This window comes from Xiphophorus hellerii, chromosome 3 (genome assembly GCF_003331165.1).
Source record: "Xiphophorus hellerii strain 12219 chromosome 3, Xiphophorus_hellerii-4.1, whole genome shotgun sequence".
NCBI lineage: Eukaryota > Metazoa > Chordata > Actinopteri > Cyprinodontiformes > Poeciliidae > Xiphophorus > Xiphophorus hellerii.
In genome coordinates, this window is record NC_045674.1 from 28,949,947 (window position 1) to 28,971,198 (window position 21,252).

General features: G+C 40.2%; 1 protein-coding gene across 3 annotated transcripts in view; it reads left to right on the plus strand.

Annotated features, from left to right (window-relative positions):
• oxr1a (oxidation resistance 1a) overlaps positions 1-21,252 on the plus strand; it is a 178,054-nt gene that overhangs the window by 62,398 nt on the left and 94,404 nt on the right. For all 3 annotated transcript variants that reach the window (XM_032557795.1, XM_032557793.1, XM_032557794.1), the window contains one exon: positions 11,469-11,665. In XM_032557795.1, coding sequence (XP_032413686.1) covers positions 11,469-11,665 — 197 coding nt within the window. The remainder of the gene's footprint in view (positions 1-11,468; positions 11,666-21,252) is intronic.

Genomic DNA, 21,252 nt, shown 5'->3' on the forward strand with positions numbered 1-21,252 from the left:
TGCACCGCGACAAGACAAAGTGGTGTCATGTTCTAACCAGCATGTACGCTGACCAATCGTTCTCCGTTTATCGTCGGCTCTCTGCCAATCAGATCAGGAGGAAGATCGTAGACTGACTGCAACACTTGAAGGCTGTGTGTGACTGAAGGGCTGAGTCTGACGGAGTGCGTTTCCCTGCATATAGTTATACACAGAAGGGGCAAAATGTGTCACAGGAAAAACATCTCCTTCAGTCATAATAAGCCACTGATATTTTCTCTTCTTTCCATTCATATTTTTGCTCCAAATCAGCTTTGTCTCAGCAAAGTCCTCAGTGAGAGGCTGGAGCTGAGAGGTGTTTCACAGTGATATAAATACACTTTGGAGAAATATCAGTCTTTCCACCAGCTGTGTGCCCTCAGGCTGAAATGTTGATTTATGGGCTGTTTTTTTTTTTTTTTTTTATCTAAATAGAGATGTTTGATACTGTTGACAGATGCTGCTAAGTGACAGAGAAATGATTGGATGGAGTTCCAGGGTTGGCTGGCTGCTGTGTGTGCTTCTGTTTGCTCTGTTAGGAGCTGGATGAAAATGTCCAAACTGACTTTAAAAGAGGATTACCTTTATACTTATGATGAATAACTTTGTCATTAATAAATGGAAAATATATATATTGGCAAATAAACACTTCTTATAATTACCAACCAGTTTTTCCTGTTACCTATGGGTGGGCAATTATTGCATTGTTTATCATTTATTGTGATAAATGTATAATGATAAGAATTCTGATTTTTTTGTTTTGACAATTAATTTCAATTTATGATTAAATCCTCCCAAAACTATCTGTATTTCACTATTTTCTCCATTCTTTGTTCAATGAATATACTCTTGTAAAATTCTTGAGATCCCCTTTAAAATGGCTATAGGCGCCTGATTTAACAGTTCAAACACCCAAATATACCCGAGTAGACACAATGGAAAGCGCCTGAGCTCTACGACAGAATCAAACATCTACAGGCTCTCCTGGATTGGCTACTTTGTAAACGCCAGCCGATAGCACGACAGGTATCATTAACTGAGTTTCCATTGACCATATAATTACATAATTTGACATTTTGAAAATAAATTTGCTTAATGGAAACAGCAATTTTCCAAAAAGACAATTTTGAAAAAGCTCTCATCTTTCAATAAAAAGTTTTTCCTCTCGCCTGGGGTGGATTTTCGCCATATCGAATCTGTAATGGAAACCCTTTTTTCCACATCCCTCGAGTCACATGATCAACAACCGGATGTTGCGACTGGCACGAATCACATAGACGACGACAAAAGGAAGTAGTTGGAGGGTGGCGGTGCAACATGCTCTTTAATGACTTGTTGCGTGAATAAAATTATTCATGTGTGACTTTAATCGTGTTTCTTATTTAATGGAAACACCACAATAGTGAAATTGTGTTGGGTTTTTTTCGACATTAACGGAATATTGACAAAATTTTGCTCACATTTGTGAAGGAAACACGGCCGTTGGGTCTTGCTTCCTATGGTGCATTTTATTTTGAATATTTTAGAAATGATCTCCTGAAATATCTGCAAACTTTCCAAGAGTTTTCCACAAATAATTAGGCGTCACATTCCATGAAAAATCCACAAACACTCAACCATAGATGGTCAGGGGTCCACTGTAGTTGTTTCCATGTGCCCAACTGTGTATCCATCATTCTGTCTCTTACTAAAAGGCAAAGACATTTAGTAGGAACCTGTAGTTCTCATCTTAAATCCTAATATCTACGTGTTAATTGCTGCAGGCCTACACTGCATGTACACCATCCACCACTTGGTTATTTCATCATCGGAATATCCCCGTGTTGGATGCGACTATGGCAGAGGTCTGCTTAGATCACTTATTAGTTACACTATTACAGTTGAAGTGCCATGCAGTCGCACTCTGCATGATGGCAGACTACCTGATATAGAACGTCACTGTCACAGGGTAAGGTGTGGACATAGTGTTAGTAACAGGGGGCTTAATCACAGCAATAAACACAATAACATTGGAGTTTGTTTCTATCTTTTATGGGGTTTTTAAAATTTTTCTTTGGATTTTTATGGGGTTTTTTTTATTATTGCAGCTTACATGGAAACATAAGAGTTGGTGTTAACAGACGAAGGTGTTAGGGTTACAAGAATTTCTAACCTTTGGGTTTGCACATTGCTGCAGTTCTCATTTTATCATGTGGCAACAAAAACAGATTAGGTGAAGGTTTTCCATCTCTATGATATTTCTAAGTGTTCAGAAGTATTATGTAAAAATGTAGCGGGCGGGCGATGTGGACTTAAAGTTTTGTCACAATATTTTGGGGTACTATTGTGATAAAAATGTGATGATAAGAACTATTTAGGACACAAGTCACATAAAAACGTGTCACCCGAAAGTGCAGACAATAGCTGCATTTAATCATATTTTCAAATGTACTGATATTTATTTGTGTCAATAAATATCAATAGACCTATATTGAACAAACAGTGGCAAAAAATAGTAAAAATAATTCTAACAATACAAACATCCATCCATCCATTTTCTGTTCACCCTTTGTCTCTAATGGGGTCGGGAGGGTTGCTGGTGTCTATCTCCAGCTACGTTCCAGGCGAGAGGCAGGGTACACCCTGGACAGATTGCCAGTCTGTCACAGGGCAACACAGAGACATACAGGACAAACAACCACACACACACTCACACCTAGGGAGAATTTAGATAGACCAATTAACCTGACAGTCATGTTTTTGGACTGTGGGAGGAAGCCGGAGAACCCGGAGAGAACCCACGCATGCACAGGGAGAACATGCAAACTCCATGCAGAAAGACCCCGGCCGGGAATCGAACCCAGGACCTTCTTGCTGCAAGGCAACAGTGCTACCAACTGCGCCACTGTGCAGCCCTCAATACAAACATTTGGACAATAAATCAAAATCTTGTCATGATACAGGATTTATCACGATTAATGATAAGCGATATGATAAATGTCCGTCCCCAATGTAGCGCATTTTCTATTCAGTCTGTTTTTTTTATTTCTTCACTTGTCCTCAACAGTGAAATGAAAAGACAAAATCCTGCCTTTCTTAGCTGAAAAGGGGAAAAAAGACATTAATGGGGATGCAGGTGGTAAATGGATGGCAAAATCCCATCCTTCTGACAAAATGCATAAACATCCAGCAGGTACTAAAACATGTGGGAACCCTCAGCTGAAAAGCATTAGGACAAAGTGCTGGCTGTCAACTACGGCGCAGCATGAGCACGTCTCCTTGAAGAAAATTCACGTATGTTTGGAGATTGTTTTTCAATTTACCGTGAGGCCAGAGTGGAAAGAAGCAATCTATAACCAATCCATCAAATAAAGCGATATCTATGTGACAATGATGTTTCTGTTGGAGAAGATTTCAAGGAGTGCCAACAGGATTACACTCAGAAGCACTTAGGTTTTTTTAAATTTTCCCTAGCACAATGTTTGACAGCAGGTGGCTGGGGGGGCGATAGATATTAGCCTTCCAGTCATTTTAGAAAGCAATTTTCACGTCAACGCTGTTGTGCTTTTGCGTAGCCAATGCTAGGATTTCAGAGCAGGAGGGAACGTGTTGTTTTCAGACATTGATGTGTCTCAGATGCTGAACGAAAGGAAAATGGCTTCTGTAAGTACAGTGGTGGCCTAACATACGACCATTACTTTTAACGGTCAAAAATGATTAGCATTCACGACCGCCCAACTGCGTTAATGAACAAATACTAGCTTACTATACATCTTCAGCTGCAGCTAATTAATATAGTTAGCTCACCCAGTTAAGCCTACATTAGTTTTTACAAATCAAGCGTTATTTTTAAGATTATTGTTTTTAAAAACATTTTTAAAAATATTAACTTATTAAACAATAAGAAAACAAAAAAGCCATTTTAGCAGGACCTAAAACCATTTTCAGGAGCCAACACCGCTAGCAGAAGCTAAGGCAAATTTAAGAAGATAATGAATGAATGTATAAAGTAACAATGCAGCACCTTTTAGATATTTACAACAAACTATTTTAATATATCTGAGAACATTTTTTGACCCTCATGCTAACTGTAAACAACTTCAGTTAGTAACTGGCGGTCTTTGAAAGAAGAACAATAAAGAAAAGAAAAATACTTAGGTTTTACTTTTTTACTTTAATCTTTCCCATTTAAAAAGGTAGAAATGGCTTTGGTCTGGTCTAATGCAACAATGAATACGGTTTTTCTTCTGAAATATGAAAATAGATATTTAGAGGAAAATCTTGTGGAAAACAATTATCTTGTCATATAGTAAACATTACATTTACACATGTGCAAAAGAGAAGAAATGAAATTCTGTGGTCCGTAATCTGCCTTGTGATGAAATAAAATGACCTATACAGCCATTATTTTAAGTTTTGTTATATGGCTGATTTTTCAGTGATTAAAAGAGATCAAGAGTGATTGCTTTGTGGCTTGGTTCTGTTTAACACATTATTGTTAAGAGACACCAGTTCTATATGTATGCAGAAATTAGAATCACTTATACTTTTTGAAACTTAATCAAAATCTACTACAACTGTTAAGTAAGCGCCTTACAAAAGTCAGTGAATCTGTTCAATGTATTCTTTACTTTTCTTTTATCTGTAATCATAATCTAAAACATATCTGAGTGTTGGCACTGTGTTTTATTTGCCATACACATACACAATGACTGTGCAGATCCTGATTAGCCCTAAGCTCCTTCGGAGTTATTTTTACTTGCACCCTGTCTCATCTTGGCAGGAGATCTCACCTCCTCGCGACTTTAACAGCTCTGACTGAATCGCTCACAGCTGGACAGCTCCTCTGCTTTTTATTCTCCCAAGTACTTCTGACGTTGCCCTCTGCCTGCCTTTGCCACAGGCTGAAAAAAGTGAGACAATTTTTTAAAAAAAGAGTTGGGATTACGGACAATTAGTTTAGAGAGGGAGCGCATATTGGACCACCCACTCGGTAAAACGGTGGGCTTCGTTTCTCTGTAACGTCTACAAACAGTGAAAGAGATGAGAGGCTTCCTTATATAAACGCCCGCTTTCAGGTTACAGTGATTAATAATCCAGCAGAATATCTTTTTTTTCTCTCTCTCTTGCCGTTTTCTTTTATCTCCACCAAACAGGGCGTTTGGCCTTCTGTTGTTGCGGTCACCGCTTTATTTACATGGGCAGCCTGGCTTTAAAACCTCATTGGTCAAATCCGCCACATCCACCCTTTGACACAGATTGCCGCTGTGGCATTTAGCGAGGGCCGACGAGCGTGACACGGCGGAGGGCGCCGTACATCATTATGAGAAGTGGTCCGACAGAGGAGCGGAGAGCGGCGCAGTCAGGCCGGATTTCATTAAAGCTTCCGGATGCTGCAGAAGTCCTCGTTAACATGCACGGCCACAGGTCGCTGCCGGCCCCTCTCCTCCTCCTCAATGAGGCTGGTGTCCCTGGCGCCAAGCATGGGCGACTCATTACTGTTAGGCTTAAGGTAGTCGGCTGTCTGATTGTTGCTGTTGTTGTGACTGCCTCACAAACCGAAATCTTTGCAATCTGGTCAAAAAGCAATTTGAAGCAAACAAACAGGGTGGTGGGAAAACTGGAGAGATCGATCAGGACTACAGATTTTTTCTTTTGCTTGTGTGTGTATATATATATATATATATATATATATATATATATATATATATATATATATATATACATGTTCCTCCAAAGTACCAATGTTACTTTGGAGGAACATTGGTACGATTATGTGACACCTAGTGGTACATTTGCAGCTTTCAGCCAACAGATTTTATCTTTTGTTTGTAAGAAAATATAATTATATATATATAATTATTTCACTTAATCGTACCAATGTTCCTCCAAAGGACAGAAAGTCCGTTCCAAAAACAATAATTAATCAACTTGCTTCGTCAACTTGCATGCTATGTCTCCAAAGGAGTTTGTTTTTAAGCTTTGTCAGTTTTTAGCCGGAGTGATTGAAAAGGTTTTTCTCTTTTTACTTTAAAAAAGTTACACAAGCAGCATTCACAGTATTGTTTGTGCTGCCAGATGTCAGACTATGGCAATGAAAGTATTGTGCTGTTGTTTAAAGCAGAGGAAGTCGATACGTAGACGCAGCTCCCCTTTTCTCTAATTCTAATCCGTCTTAGTGGAGGAATGATAAGCACATTTTGACGTAGCCCCAAATTTCCCGTTGTTTCTGCATCCAGTGGACCAAACTGCATGGATCCCTGTAGAGTCGCACATTTAACAATGCCAGCCTCCTGTCACAGGTCAGACTGCCACTGCAGAGTGGAGAGCAAAATGGCCTCCCTCTGGTGGTCTTTGGGGGAGTTTGCTCCTAGATTTTTTTTTTTTATCTTTGTTTACCTTTTTTTTATCCTCCCACTTTGTCAAGAATGAGTTCTTTGCTTACAGAACAGATACTCACTGACGCCTGGCTCAGAATGAACCCTGTTTAACACTTCTCACACTCCAAAACACACCAAACCTGCAGCATCTCCAAACCCTTCATCGCTGCTGTGAGGGTGATGAAGCTGCCCAATGCTTTCCAAACACTTGCTAGCACAGAGTCTTATTACATGATTGTGTTAAAATCTGTAGCATCTGTTAGGATGTCCTCTTAACAGGATCAATAAGAAGTTTTAGTTAATTTTTCCGAGCTTTTCAATATATTACAATTTTGTCTTTCTTTTTTTTTAAAGCAAGACAAACAATGGAAGCATTTTCTTACAAGCAGGTGACCAGCAACATGTGAGGGAGGGACTGCTTTTCTTGTTGCTTCTTCTTTCCGTTCATTATAAGGATTTAAAACTTCCGGAATCTCATGATGGAAGATTTTAGCTGTTTTGAAATTGTGACTGGACATAAGTTGATACTAAAAACGATCCCATTTCCAGCTGGTTAACTGATCCAGCTGAAGTTTTAATTATATTTTGTTTGTTTACTTTTTACATAAAATTTGTTCTTTCACTTGAGGTTGTAGGATCTTGTCAAAGTTCACTTGAAGCTCAAGTCCAGAACTATTAGAAAGTTCTCTTAAGTGTCATGACTTCAGATTTGACTTTGAGTATCACCGTTGTACAGAATGATGTTGTTTGCACACAAATGAAAAGAGAATCATGATCTAATTGCTTCTATTGAAAGCAGACAAAAACCTTCACAAGTCTTAATTTGATTTAGATTTTATTAACTTGAGTTTTCTGCTGTTTATAACAAGCTGGTAACCTGTTAGTCAGGCTGTCTGCTCACGTAGTTCGACAGAAATATTTTAATAGTCTTGAGACATTAACTTTTTAAAATCTGAGTATACCTTAACCTGGTAACCAATGACTACAACAGCTTCCAGCTCCAGAAAACTTTGTTTTGCATCCCACTAAAAAGAAATAAGACATGAAGAACATCATAATGGATTTCACTGATTTTGAAATAAATTTTTCAATAGCTTCACAAGTTTGTCAAAGCTGTGATATATTACAGCTTTGGGAAGTTTGTCAAAGCTGTGATATATTATGTATGCAGGTAGTCTGTGCAGTCTGTACCACTAAATTGGTACTGCCTATTTAGACATATTTTCTTGAACTCACAAGCGAAACACAGCCTGCATTATCATAATAGTTTGTTTTTATTTTCTCTTCTTTAGAAGTGCTTCAAAACACAAAGTGGCTCTTGAATAAATGGGCATCTCTTGAACCTTAAAGCCTTGCTTTGAACAAAGCTTGTGCACAAAAGGCCTCCTTTTTACCCAAGTTATTGATTTAGTCTCATCTTTGTCAGATGATCTTTGAAACAAACTAAAAACACCCCCAAAACCTCTTCACACACACACACACCCCCCCACACACACACACACTTTTGTATTTTTATCCATATTAGGAATTTGTTTTGATTTCTATTCGTTTTAGAAATCGCATTTGTTCCTAACTTTAGCACTTATCCAAGCCTTTACCAGTATGTTCCCAACTTTAAATAAAATGCACAACATATCTCTAACTATGGAGGCACCGATCCACTTTTTTCACTCCAGTACCGATATCTGAGGTTTAGTATCGGCCGACACCAATCTGGTACAGAAACATTGCCAAATTGACTGAAATTGTTTGTTTTTTTCACATTTATTTGCTAACTGCACCAGTACAGCGTGCTTAAATACAACAATAGCTTCACAAGTTTGGTCAAACATGTAAAAACAACACAACTTTAGTATAACAGCCAATGTAAAATAAATAATAAAGAAACTGAAACTGAAAAAAGCTTGATCAAACTTAATAAACTGGACTAAATGGGTTCAAATGGTTCAGAAAGTGCATTAGGAATTCTGAAAATAATGCAAAATAAAAAAAGCATGATGTCACTCAGAGTACAAAGCATAGAGTTAGACTGAATAGCTCTGCCCTTACATTGTCACCGTTATCCAATCTAGATTTTTTTTAATATATATATATTTTGACCGATACAGATATTAATATCGGATCAGTGCATCTCTATCTCTAACCCTAAAAAAGGGGGTCCGCCGCATTAGGACTGGACTTTGGGCCCCCTCAATCCAAGCAGCAACTCTGTTAAACCAAGTTAGGTTGATGAGACAGTAATTAGCATCAGCTCCCAAGGGAGAGCGGATAGGCTTCACACCGCGTCGCATCCTCGCCACCCTGCTCTCTTCATCCTCTGTTGCTGCTAATAGCAGCAGGTCTCGGCTTCTCACTCAATCTCCAGCATCATTATGTGCCACCCAAACAAACTCTCTGCTTCCTCTGAGCAGTTTCTGACACATCCAGGAAGGCTTGCTTGGTGCGAACGTATGCAAACAGAGCAGATGTGAAGAACATGAGCAAACTCGAATTTAGGGCTGAAACGATTTACTCGATTAATCGCGATGAGTTGATTATTGAAATACTCTTCAACTAATGTGGTAATCGATTAATTGCTAATTGGACTATACAGAATTTAAAAAAAAGGAGACCATTTGCTGAAAAAACAACAGATTAAGAGGAGGAATTATACTTTACAAAATATATGTACATTTTGGATTTTAATTGAAAGCACCTTCGTCTGTTAATATGTTTTAGCCAAAACTCCTTATATGGCATAGTTTTAGCTTCACTTGGTTCAAATTCACTAAGAGAATACTGTTATTTTTGTTTTAGGCAGCAAAATGTTTAGGAAAAGTAACTGAATTTTTGGTTTATTTGCATCTTTCCCTGTATTTTTAATATTGTTATAAAAAAAGGCTTAAGTGGTCAAAAGAGAAATCTGTAGAATGGGCCAATTTCTTTTTTTATATATCAGATATTTCTTAATGTATCTTAATGATTTAATATATCAGAGTAATCAGTAGGATAATCGTTAGTTGCAGCTCTGCTTAAGTTATGATATCTGGTTGAACTTGTTCAACTTCAGTCTAAAAGCGCAGCTGTGAACATCTGCTTTGGTTTCTCAGACCTTTGAAGGAACACAAGCGGTAATGGACGTCGTCTCCATGGAGATTATGCGTTTTCATTAGGCACTTAGACTCTGTGCCACGTGTGCCGCCTCGGACCATGAGGCTCGGGTGAAATGGCCAGAAAGATTCTGTTCGCTTCAGCAGTTTTGCCGGAATGATTGAAGGAGCGTGCGACGAGCCGCAGTGCTGGGACTCGTGTAATGCTGTTTCAGGACTTTTTGCACACTGGAGACAGATAGTGTTCTCAGGAGCAATTCTTCACCCTGTTCCTCCCAAGTTTTTTCTTGATGTATTTTTAAACTTTCTCTCCTTTTTTTGGCTATTTTTCTGTCTGTGAGTGTGTGCACCCAGTGGAGTTGGGGTAGTAATTTTTTTTGTGTGTGTGTGTTTTTGTCTGGATCCCTTTGTGAACTTCCAGTCTGTAAAGGGGCCAACTGGATGCTGAGTGCAGGATTAGCTGTTCAGATTAGCCTAGTTAGCTCACTTTTATCTGTAAAACGTAAACCAGAGATCTCGTTAGCCTTTTAATAGGCTTGGTGTTGTTGTTGGAGACAGATTTGATTCGACCTCAGTCAGTAGGTCTTTGATGAGTTTTTTTTACGTAAGCTGTGTTGTTCCAAAAGCCTCTGCTGCTGGAATGTTCGACCTACAAACTGGCTTGTTTTCTATTTTTCTACTCTGACCAGCACCAAAAAAGGCAAAATAACCTTCATTACAGATGGCCATGTTCAATATATCATCACTGACCCAGCAAGTAACATTGTCCTAAATCAGTAACAACTGACTTTCAGACAGATATCTAAGCTTTTTACAAAACTGGACACTAATATAAGATATTTACCTGTTACTTTTAGTTTGAGCATTTTAAAGATTCTCTGATCCAGTATTCTAATCTAATCTATATATCTCAGTTCACTTATATGCAGACTGTAATATGTTTTGATTGGTATTTTTACCTAGTGTTTTTGTTTTTCTTTGAATGTGGAAAAAAATACATAGTTATTGTCTGCTTTATTGCTGCAATTTGTGTCCAAACATATTTGGATTCAGGAGTTTTTCAGATTCCAAGTTTGGCTGCAGTTCCCACAAAATATTTCCTAAATGAACCTGTACCATGTACTTTACCATGTGATGTTTTTGTTGTTGTTGTAATTGTTATTGTTATTATATATGCATATATATTTGTGTTGCTATTGCTTGTTGTTTCTGTCTCTTTCTGCAGATGGAGAGCCAGACTTCTGGGGTGTTCACTTGTGTTTTCTCTATACTTTTTTCTCTCCTTTGTCCCTATCTCCTTCTTTCCAGTTTTTTGCGATTTCACAAAAAACTGGAACCTGAAGTCAGGCATCAGCTCAGTAGTTTTATGCTTTAACACACCTTTAACTGGCAATTTATTGAACAGACACGACCGTCGGGGCGTGTCGTCTTATTCTCGACTGCATTCTGGTCCGTTTGTCAACAGATGGGTTTTATTAAGCCTTTTCAAAAGAGGCCACCAGCGTGATTTTTGATGCATGAAAGAGAAGCCGCTATCTCTGCTGAATAAATTGGCTCCAGTTTTGTGACTGTTTTCAGTAAAGTCCAAACCCCACCTGACTCCTGCTGCTCTCTTCCCTTTCCCTGCTGTTTAATCCTTCTGTACAGTAGACAGCTCTACATCGGGGTGGGGAGGCGAGTGATGCTAATGAATTCACCCTCAACAAGGGTGTGATTAACCTATTGATTTCTTTTCCCTCACTTCCTTGCCACTTAGAAAATTGCCTCGCATGATTGCATTACTGTAACGCAGCCCGTCGTCGACACCGACCATCCCAGATGCAAACGCTTCAGATCAGATGCAGTCATTCTCCCTTCACGGCCTTCAGCTGTGAAGGTCACCTGTTCCGTCCTCGTTCTAACGTTCCCTCGCTAGCGATGCCTCCGCGCTGCGGTCTCTCCTCTTTTCTTCGATGGTGTCGGTAACCGGTTCTGCGCCTTTGCTTTGTTTCCCCCTCTGCAGGCTGAAGCAGAAGTCTCAGTCGGTGGATATTGCCAGTCAAGGTTTCTCTCCTACTCTGGTGCCAGCCTCGCCCCGCAACAAGGCTGCGCCACCTGTTGCCAAGGCGACCACCGGCCTGGCGGTGCAGGAAAACAACACCACCAACTCCCAGCTGCGCTCTCCTCGATGTGTCGAACTGAAGAGGGGGTACACCATAGGTAAATGACGTTGGGGACTCTGGGGCTGATCTGTTGGTTCTGCAGATGAAAATGTAAAATATTCTACTTTCAACCTGTTTCAGTTTAATTTGACTTTGATGCATTAAGTTGGATCCTTTTTTTAAATCCTGTGCATACACTTTAGTGTACCTCTGAAACCTTACCATGCCACTTTTAAGGCTAGCTCTCCTTTGCTGCCCAACTCCCAATCGATCTCCTGCCAACAAACTCTAATTATAGTTCCCAGATGAGATTTACCCCTGGTATGAATTCTATTTTAGGCGACTGCAATGACGATGTGGGGGCTAATTGTCTGCTCCGGCTCCGTTTCTGGGTTTCAAGGGTCTTTTGCTGCTGTGAGAGTTGAGTACACTTTGGGGAATTGACTTCACACGGCTGATGAAGTGAGCCCGAGTTAATCTAATGGTGAACTGGGGAATGTAATGGTTTCCAGTTCCATTAATTGACGTGGTTTAGCTAGCAAGTTGCTTAGGATGAAGTAAGACAGGAGGGAACACAATACATTGTTCTGAAAGTGATCCACCATGTTTGGATTTCTCAGTAATTGCATTTCTGTGATATGACAACCACATCCCGGGGCATGTTGATGATGGTTCCTGCTTCTTAATAAAGCACCACTATCCTACTGGATATTTTCTGATTGAAATAGACCCTTATGTGTAAAGGATATGTGCAGAACATTACCTTCAGCTCATGAGAGTTGGGAGAGACAAGATAATGCACAATATTGTGTATTTTAAGAAAACAAGATGAGGGGATACTTTCACATTGAAATAAATAAAAATTTCTATTCGTTTTTGTTTTCACAAATATAGGCAATTTCACAAATCAAAAACTTTGTTTTTAAGAATTTGCAGTCAGTATAAAATTGTCCTGTTGAGGTTTGAACAAAGTATTTTGAACTTTAGATGAATAAATGCAGTTCAAATTCATCCATCCATTTTCTAACACCCTTGTCCCTAGTGCGGTCGGGAGGAGGGCTGGTGCCTATCTCCAGCAAACATTTCGGTCACCCCTCTCGCCCGAAACGCAGGGCAGCACAGAGACAGACAGGACACCCAGACACACACACTCACACCTAAGGAGAATTTAGAGAGATCAACTAACCTAACAGTCATGTTTTTGGACTTTAGGGTTAAAGGCAGATGTCAGCTTTAGCATCATAATGAGCTAGTGGTCAGCTTGTCCCGGCATTCCTATGATAGTAACTCATTTTCTGGGTGTTTCTTGTCACTTTTTATTTTCCTGATAGATCTCCAAACCAGTGTGAAATACACTTTCTTTTTCTAAAGCACCAAAGTCCAGAGTGGTGCTGGACTTTCATAAACAGTTGACTGCTATGTGACGTGTACGTTCTTCTTCTGCGCATGTGGGCCGCTCTGAGGTCGCAAACCATTCATGCAGAAATCTTATCGCGGTTGCATTTAATTTGTAGTGTGAACGATTGCGCAAGAAAGAAAATGTATTCTGATTTCAGTAGAAAATCGAAATTGAGCATCAAGACTTGCTGAGATTGCATTTAGTGCACCGAAGTCACATGCTGACCGCGCTTTGCTACAGAAACTTCATTTCAACCAGATATATTGTGGCATTTTAATTTTGCTGAATCTCTTGCCTAAAGATGTCAGCGCACCCCAACCTGCTACTAAATAAAAAGATAACTGCACTACGATGGCCGCCTCCATCCTAAAGCAGTTTATCTTTCAGATCATTTTCTGTAGGAGTTCTCTGCGAAGTAGGGTCTCACTTCGTGCCTGTGCAGTTAGTCATCTAAATCAGAGCAGCAGCGTTGGAAAGAGAGGGCAATGTCTGGGTGGGTTCTGCCACATCGAGGATTCAGGAGTTGCATAAAGGTGTGTGTGTGTGTGTGTGTGAGAGTCATCATGCATCGACTTGTCTCCTGCCAGCCAGGATTGGATCAGGAATTGATCTGTGGTCGTCTGTATCAGCTCAGTGGGCGATAGTCGATAAAGGAAGTTTGGGGATTAGGTCTCGCCTGCCCAGGTGGACTGACTGTTGATATTTTAGCCGGCTCTTGTCATCTGTGAGCTGTTCAGCAACAACAGAGTGCTCCTTTTTAAAAGCACCGAGAGTGGCTATAAGTCAGCCAGTAAATGAAGCTCGTCTTTGACTTATTGTGCTTTTATGGGCTTTTAACAGCAACACAACAAACCGTGCGAGTCTTGAACACTTGAGTCATAGGAGTTAATCATTGGCCTAGATAAACAGCGGTCGGATCAAGGCCAGCGTTTTCACTCTGACTGCAGAAATAAGGCATCAACACTGCTGCAGCGCGTAATGAGACATTGATTAGTGAGTTCCCCCAACTCTCCGGTTCCTGTCTTGATGGGATGCTGCAAGCGTAGCCCTGTGGCACTTCATGGAGTCAAACCCAGGCCAGGCTTCTCCTACTGGGCTGATCACGTAAATTTATTCTAATGGGATTCTAATAATGTGGCCATGTTCGTCTGCATAGCTTAAAACAGTTCTGTCATTAGAGGCACCCAGCGTCGTCGCAAAAGACATCTTAATGACCTGACAAATGAGACCACCCCCCCCGTCCGGGCAGCGTTTGATGGCGTCGGGGGTCTTCCTCCATTAAAAGCATGTGTCCTTTGACTCGAGATGAGGAATCGCTGCTTAACCAAATGTCAGCAGCGCCAAAAAGAAGAGGAGTCAAGGACAGTTTTACGTGGTCGGAGCGAAGCGGTTCTTGTTTTATCTTGGAAGATTCACTACACATCCCTGTTGCTATAGAGAAGGGGGGCGAAACTACCGGTGTCTTAAGGTGAAGGAAAGGACAGAAACGATGCTCAACTGGGGAAGAGGAGTCAAACTAGGCAACTGAGATGATAAAACAGGAAGCAATGAGATGAAATGAAAAGATTAAGAAAAAAATGAGGGGCATAGAAGCAAGACGAATTAATTGCAGGGTAAAATAGAGGAAAGAAATTGAAAGCGAAGGGTGAATGAGACACAGTGGAGGAGAAATTAGATAACTGGGAATAAGAAGAGGGAAGGAAAAGGAGCTGAAAGAAACCAGATGAGAGGAAATCGAAAAGAGAGAGGCTTGTATGGTAAAGATGGAGACAAATTAAAAATGGCAAAATTGTGAAAATCAAAATTTGAAGGATTATGAGACAGAGGAGAGCAGTGTGAGGAGAAGGGTAATAATGGGGATGTTCAGGTAGAAATAAAGCAAGCAGGCCAAGTGAAAGAAGAAGATCAAACATAAAGAAGGAAGTTGATGTAAAGACATCAAAGAGAGAGCACAGGGAAAGGCCCTGTGCTGTGATATACGGTACGGTAAAGATGAAGAAACAGGAATGCTAGAGGAGAGGGAAGGGAAGCTGGACCCAAAGGAATGGAATGGAAAAGGTTCTGGAGAAAGTGTGACACTTGATGCCAGGTCTCCTCGGACTCCTAGAGTTTCAGCCTCTAAGTGCCTTGACCTCGCCTGACCTTTTTACTTCTTAATAGCGGCGTTGGCCAATTAAACGGACCATCTCCACAGAATTAGCCTCATTTACAAGCTCCAGCAGCCAAAAACCACCTGGGAAAAGTGTTTGATAGCCCAGTGCTGGTACTGATTTACACACAGTTAAGTCTTTTCAGGTCTTATACAGAACCCATGTGTAGGCATGGAACTGTAGGAGATTTTCACGGTACGATAACCTAAGAGTCAGCACGTCCAAATTTAAGTCAAAGGGAGATTTCATCAGATGTTGACGTTACGCATGGCTGTAATAAGCAAGATGAGGTCGCAAACTAGCATGGAGCGGATATCTCAGAAAAATGGAGCGAGGTTTGGTCTTTGAAATTTTCCAAATTTTGTTCCTGTAGTAAGGGACAGACCAGAGGACGGGAGCATTCGCTACCTCAGAACTTACTTGGCAAATGTGTTTCTCTCATCCCTTTATTGTATTAACTCCTTTTTCTTTGGAAAAGCCAAAAGCAATTAAAAAACTTTTTAGCCCAATTGAGGAAGTTGTTTCAAATTTTGCCGATTCCACCAACCTTTTCCAATGTGACACTTAAAGAAGAGCGTCAAAAAATATCGATGGAAACACGGCTAATGCTGCCTTCGTAGGATGCAGGAATCGTGCTAGTTTTCACATCGTAGCTTCTTTTTTTTTGCTTTCTGTGGCTAGTTTGTATTTCCAAATGACCTCATTGATTTTCCTTTTAAGCGTAGCAGATCAGTGTGAGCCATATTTTAGCCAGCTGGCTACCAGTGGTTAGCTTAAACACATTTTCTCTGACATTAAAAAGACTCTTTGCAGAATTTTGAATGCAGAACCTTTTCAACTCTTGATACATGGTGATTCTGGTAACCAGTCCGATCATATCCATATGGCTCCCATTTTATATGCTTTCTGCTCTAATTCCAGCTATGCTAAGGCAGGTTGTGCCTCACCTGAGACCCTTCACCATCCCCCCCATAGGCCTGTTGGTAACAATGGAGAGTCTTGACAGCATGTCAGTGGATCAGTCGGTATCTGCCTCCCTCCCTCCCTACCCTCACCCATGTTTTCCTCTTTCTTCTACTACCATTTTTTGTTCCTCTGTGCTTCATCTCTCTGCTATTTCTTGCTCTCTCTCTCCATCTTTTTTGAACCCAGCCCCCCTTTCTCGTTATCGTCTAATGCATTTCCTGCGTGTCTGACCGGAGGTGCGGGGGTGGAGGGGGGGAGGGTTTGGTGTGAGGAGATGGCTAATCCGTCACAAGGACAGACGGCTCCAGCAGATCGCTACAAGCTGTGGCACCAACCTTGGCTCCTTTCGCAATGTTACGCTCCCTGTCTGACTGAAATCGTATCAAGTAAAGTATTGATTTTTCTGCAGATGAAAGTTTTAGTGGCAGAGCTGAATCTGAGTTGGATACAAGTACACCAATCACCCGCTAGAGCCTGGGTGGGCCGTCCTATCACAAGTAATTTTTTGCTTGGAGTGGGAGAAGTTGTGGTTTTTTTGTGTGTATTGTTGGGTTATAGACAGAAACTGGACTCCTTGTTCTGCTAGCACAGCAGTGTGGTCTATCTGGAGCCGCTGACACAGGAAATGCTAATAAACGAGAGGGAACGCCACATGCTGGTGAACCGTAGGGCCCGTAGCGCGGCGGGCCCGGCTGACTGATTATTCTCCTGTTAGTTATTCATGGGATTTTCTCTGCCGGGTTAAAAAGGGGACGTACCGACAAACCTCGCTTGGTTTTAGGAGGGTGGCAGCTTTTCCATTAGCAGATATTCAGTAGATTGAAGAAGGTGTCGGGTTGGGTGTTAAGTCGCTACCTTGCTGCTCCTTTACTTCTGCTTTCTGCAGCTTCTTAAAGGTGTGTTTGTCCTTTAAAACTATTCTCTGTGTCACCCAGCAGCTGCATTTTTGCGTCATGGGAAGTCTGGAAGTGGTTGTTCTCAGGTGGCGCATCTCTGTCTGTTAACGAACAGACGGCAGCCGGAGGTGCCAATAACACCCAGTGCCATTTTTCATATTTGTAATCATCTTTAAAAGGGGATGAAATGTGTTCTTAGCAGGATTCACATTCCAGTTCCTACTTTAATTTTGAACCTTGAATACTCTGAGAAGGGCGAGGGCATTTTGTGGGACAGTTTCACTTTGTTCAGTCCAGAAAACGTCTTTCCTCTTGTTTTTTTGCTCAAGCTAATTAGAAGCGCTTCTCGAAGATTCCATGCTGAGAAAAATACCAGTAATTACCTATTCAGATGCTTGTCACGCTGTTGTTGTGAAGTCTTTTTTTTTTTTTTGCTGGTCTTTTATTCCATTATGCTCAAATCTCTTGGGAAGTCCAGGTAAACAGCCTCCTGCTCTGAATAGCAACTACAGCACCTAGTTAAAGTATTAATACACCTGCAGTATCACATTTTTAAACCAACTAAAATATATTTTAGCGTTTATATATTGGTATTTTAAGTAATAGTCCAGGTGTCAAACTCGAGGCTCGGGGGCCAAATCCAGCCCGCCACGGCTGTTAATGTGCCCCTCAAGACTTTAGAGGAATGCTTAAACAGAACTAGAACAGACAAAAAGTTAGTGAATTACAGACTTAGATTGTCATTGCACAAAGACACGAACGTAAATTTAGCAGCAAAATGTTGTTGCTTGGCTACCTGGAGTACGCAGAAAAAATACTGAAAATTGTGAAAAGTTTGACTGTAAATCTGTTCCTGGTGCAGATAAATAAAAAAATAAATAAATACATCAATAGATAAATTAAAATCTAGAATAAATATTATACAAATAATAATATTTTGCTAAATATATATAACAATAAAACTAATACGGAACTATTAAGACAGTCAATAAAGATATTGCACTTTCACACAGTTTAGTCAGAGGATTATTGGCGTTGAGCAATCTGATGGCCAATGGGAGGCAGCTATTTCTGAGTTATGTGCATGTTATTTTTATCAATATAATCAAATCTGTTTTTATCTGTGTACTTCCAAATTACATCAATGTGAGGAGATGTCTATTAGTATTTCAAAACAAGAAGTACTTATTGAATGCAGAGACCAGTAGCTATTAATATTTTAGCAGTTTGTTAATGATAGTGACACACAATGAGACAATTTGGTAAGTGGAAAGAACATGTTTCATGGTACAATATGATGCAATTATTTTTTTTACAAATAACAATCTGAAAAGTGTGGCATACACGTGTAGTTAGCCCCTCTAATCTGAAGGCCAACAAGAAAATGCTGCATTTCGAATTCCCATTAGAACTCAACAGAATAGAATAGAAACCCCCTTTATTCCCCCATAGTGGGGAAATTCTGGTGCAAGTGTCAGGCAATCTAAGCCTGCAGATTCACACAAAAATACAAATATGAATTTCATATTTACAGAATTTAGGATAACTTCATGCATGATAAGGGCAAAATTATAACACAAAATAAGCACTCCGATCCAAAGGCATGTGAAGTAGTGAGTGTAGTGTGTAAGAAAAAAAAGAGAAATGACATGTATGATAAAGTAATAAGAAGCCCAGAGCCACCGTCTGTCTTTGAATGCATCACATCATTTAACCAGCTTATCAGAATCTCCAGACGAGTCATTTAAGAAACTCAAAGGCGGATGCAGTCATCTGACATGAGTCAAGGTTAGCATCCATCTATGCGTGCTTCTTTCTGTGAATAGCTCTGGATTACGGCTTTGTTTGCTAATTAGCTCTCACTGACGTGTGGTCTACTCCACATCAGCAGGCCACACTGAGGGCTCCTTCTGATCCTTCCGACCTCAAAAACTTTCTTAGCAACGGCCCATGTGATACCAAAGACTGATCTTGGTGTCGGTGGACGTTTCAGGAAATATTCTCGGTCTAAGGGTTTTTTATTTTCAAACGGCTCAGTCTGAGCATAGACCGAAATCCAACTGAGACTGGAAGGAAGGAAAACTGATTTCCAGATGGTCTCCCTCTGATTGAGCTTTAAATATTTTGGAAAGACAGATGAGCAACTCTTTGTTTGATAGATACCCTCAAAGACCTGCAATTTTTTCTAAAAATGGTGACTCTTCAAACTAAAAAAAGACAAAATGAACTTAAATTCATGTCACACTTTTCAGATTTTACTCATTAAAGCATTCCATGTCACACCCCTTAACTTCATGACCTACTTTGTTTTGCTCCATCATATAAAATCCTACACTAGTAAAACACTGAGGCAAAAGGTGAATATAAATGGAAAAGTCACTTCAACTACATCAAACACATGATCCACAGGTTTCCATATCTGTTACAATCTGTTCGTATTTTAATGCATTAAAATCATCTCAAGTGATCCTTCAAATTTCTTAATAATCTCACTGAGGATCTGTCATTGGTCTGTACTGCATGGTAGTAAATGACATTGCTCATATCTAAGTTTGAAAGTTTAAGCTGCTTATCACTCTAAACACCATTTCTCCTCTCCTTCTCATTAGGAGAGATCAGATTACATATCGTTCATTAGCCGACCTCTCTCACTCTTCCACCGGGGTTTCAGCTGTAGCTCCTACTGCAGCAGTGGAGCTTCTTTCATTGTGCTTCAATAGTTCAAATCTCCACGTGTTGTATGGTTTTCATACTTAATCAAAATGCCTGTTTTCATTACAGGAAATGATAAATAGAAAACTGATTATCTAGTAAGGTAAAGGTTGTGAGGTCGGCTTTCTTTCTATTTACTCTCCCTAAACTGTCACCTCTACATCCAGTCTAGTGGATTATTACCGGCATTTCAATTACAAATGCGTACAAACCTCTGTCAGTATTTCGCTAATGTCGTAAATACACAATTTTGCAATTGCTGTGTTTTCATTAAATGACAAAACGCAATTAAAATCCCACGTGAATATGTTTGTGCACGCAATACGTCAATAAAAAATGTCCTGTGCTGTGATCGTCGAACTACTTCCTGTCGTCTTTTTCTTCATGTGCCACTGTGCCACTGGCGCACAGGTTTGCGCCAGTGGCAACATCCGATTGTTGACCATGTGACTCGTGATGCGAAAAAAAATCCTGGTGTTCACTCATTCACACGTGTCATCCTGTTTTCACCCCCAGTCAGTGACGCCGTGTTGAATTTTACAAGACAAAACTGTTTTGCTACTATATTGTAAACCAATCACCCATTTGAGAAAGGGAAGGGCGACTATTTGTGCCACTGTAAATGTGCTATTCCTGAGAAATGTAGCATTTTTCTTTCACTCTGTGATTTTTCCCTCTGCTGAGATATTCAAAAAATAACAGTCAAGGACTGTAAGGCATTTAATTTTGGATTAGGCAATAAGGTTTTGGAAGTTTATGGGCAATCGGCTCGGGGCCAGAAATATATAGTATATGGACCAGATTTTTTACTATTCTTAACATTGCAGAGATGAATTTTAACACATCTGAAAAGTAGAACACTGTTTCTCAGCATGTTGAAGGAGCGTCGCCTTGTTTAAGCCTCAGTTAGCTTGGTGTCCTGACTATTGAAGTGTGAAAGAACAACATAATGAGATCCAAAGAACTGCTTAAAGCTTTCAAAAAGAAGGCCAACTGCCTGTATCCTCCGTTGTTGTTTTTTTCTTTCTGTTGAAGCAAGTTCAGTCCAAAAGCAGACTGTAGAAAAATGTTAGAGTGGAACATATTGCAGGCCCCTGCTACGTTTGATGAGACAGCATGCCTACCAATGAGAAAGACTGCATAGATTTAATTTCACTGATTGAAATTCAATTAGGAACCTTCTTTTTCTAAGAACAACAAGCCTATCATTGTATTATTTGGACAACTAGAGCAGAGAACGTTTAGTAGAGACCACATTCAGCATTCCAGGAAAAGAAGCTCACACCAGCTGTGAAGCACCTTGATGGAAGTGATGTGGTTGGGGATGCTGATCCCTGATGAATCCTAATGTGTATCAAAAGGTTGCTCGAAGAAAATGTGAGACCATCATTTAAACAGAACTGGACCCTACAACATTGTAGTTGCCCAAAGCATACCAATAAATTTTAATCTCATTGAAATACTGAGGAAAGAGTGACAAATGTACAGGAAAAGGTGGGGTAGTGTAAAACAATGTGCTGCA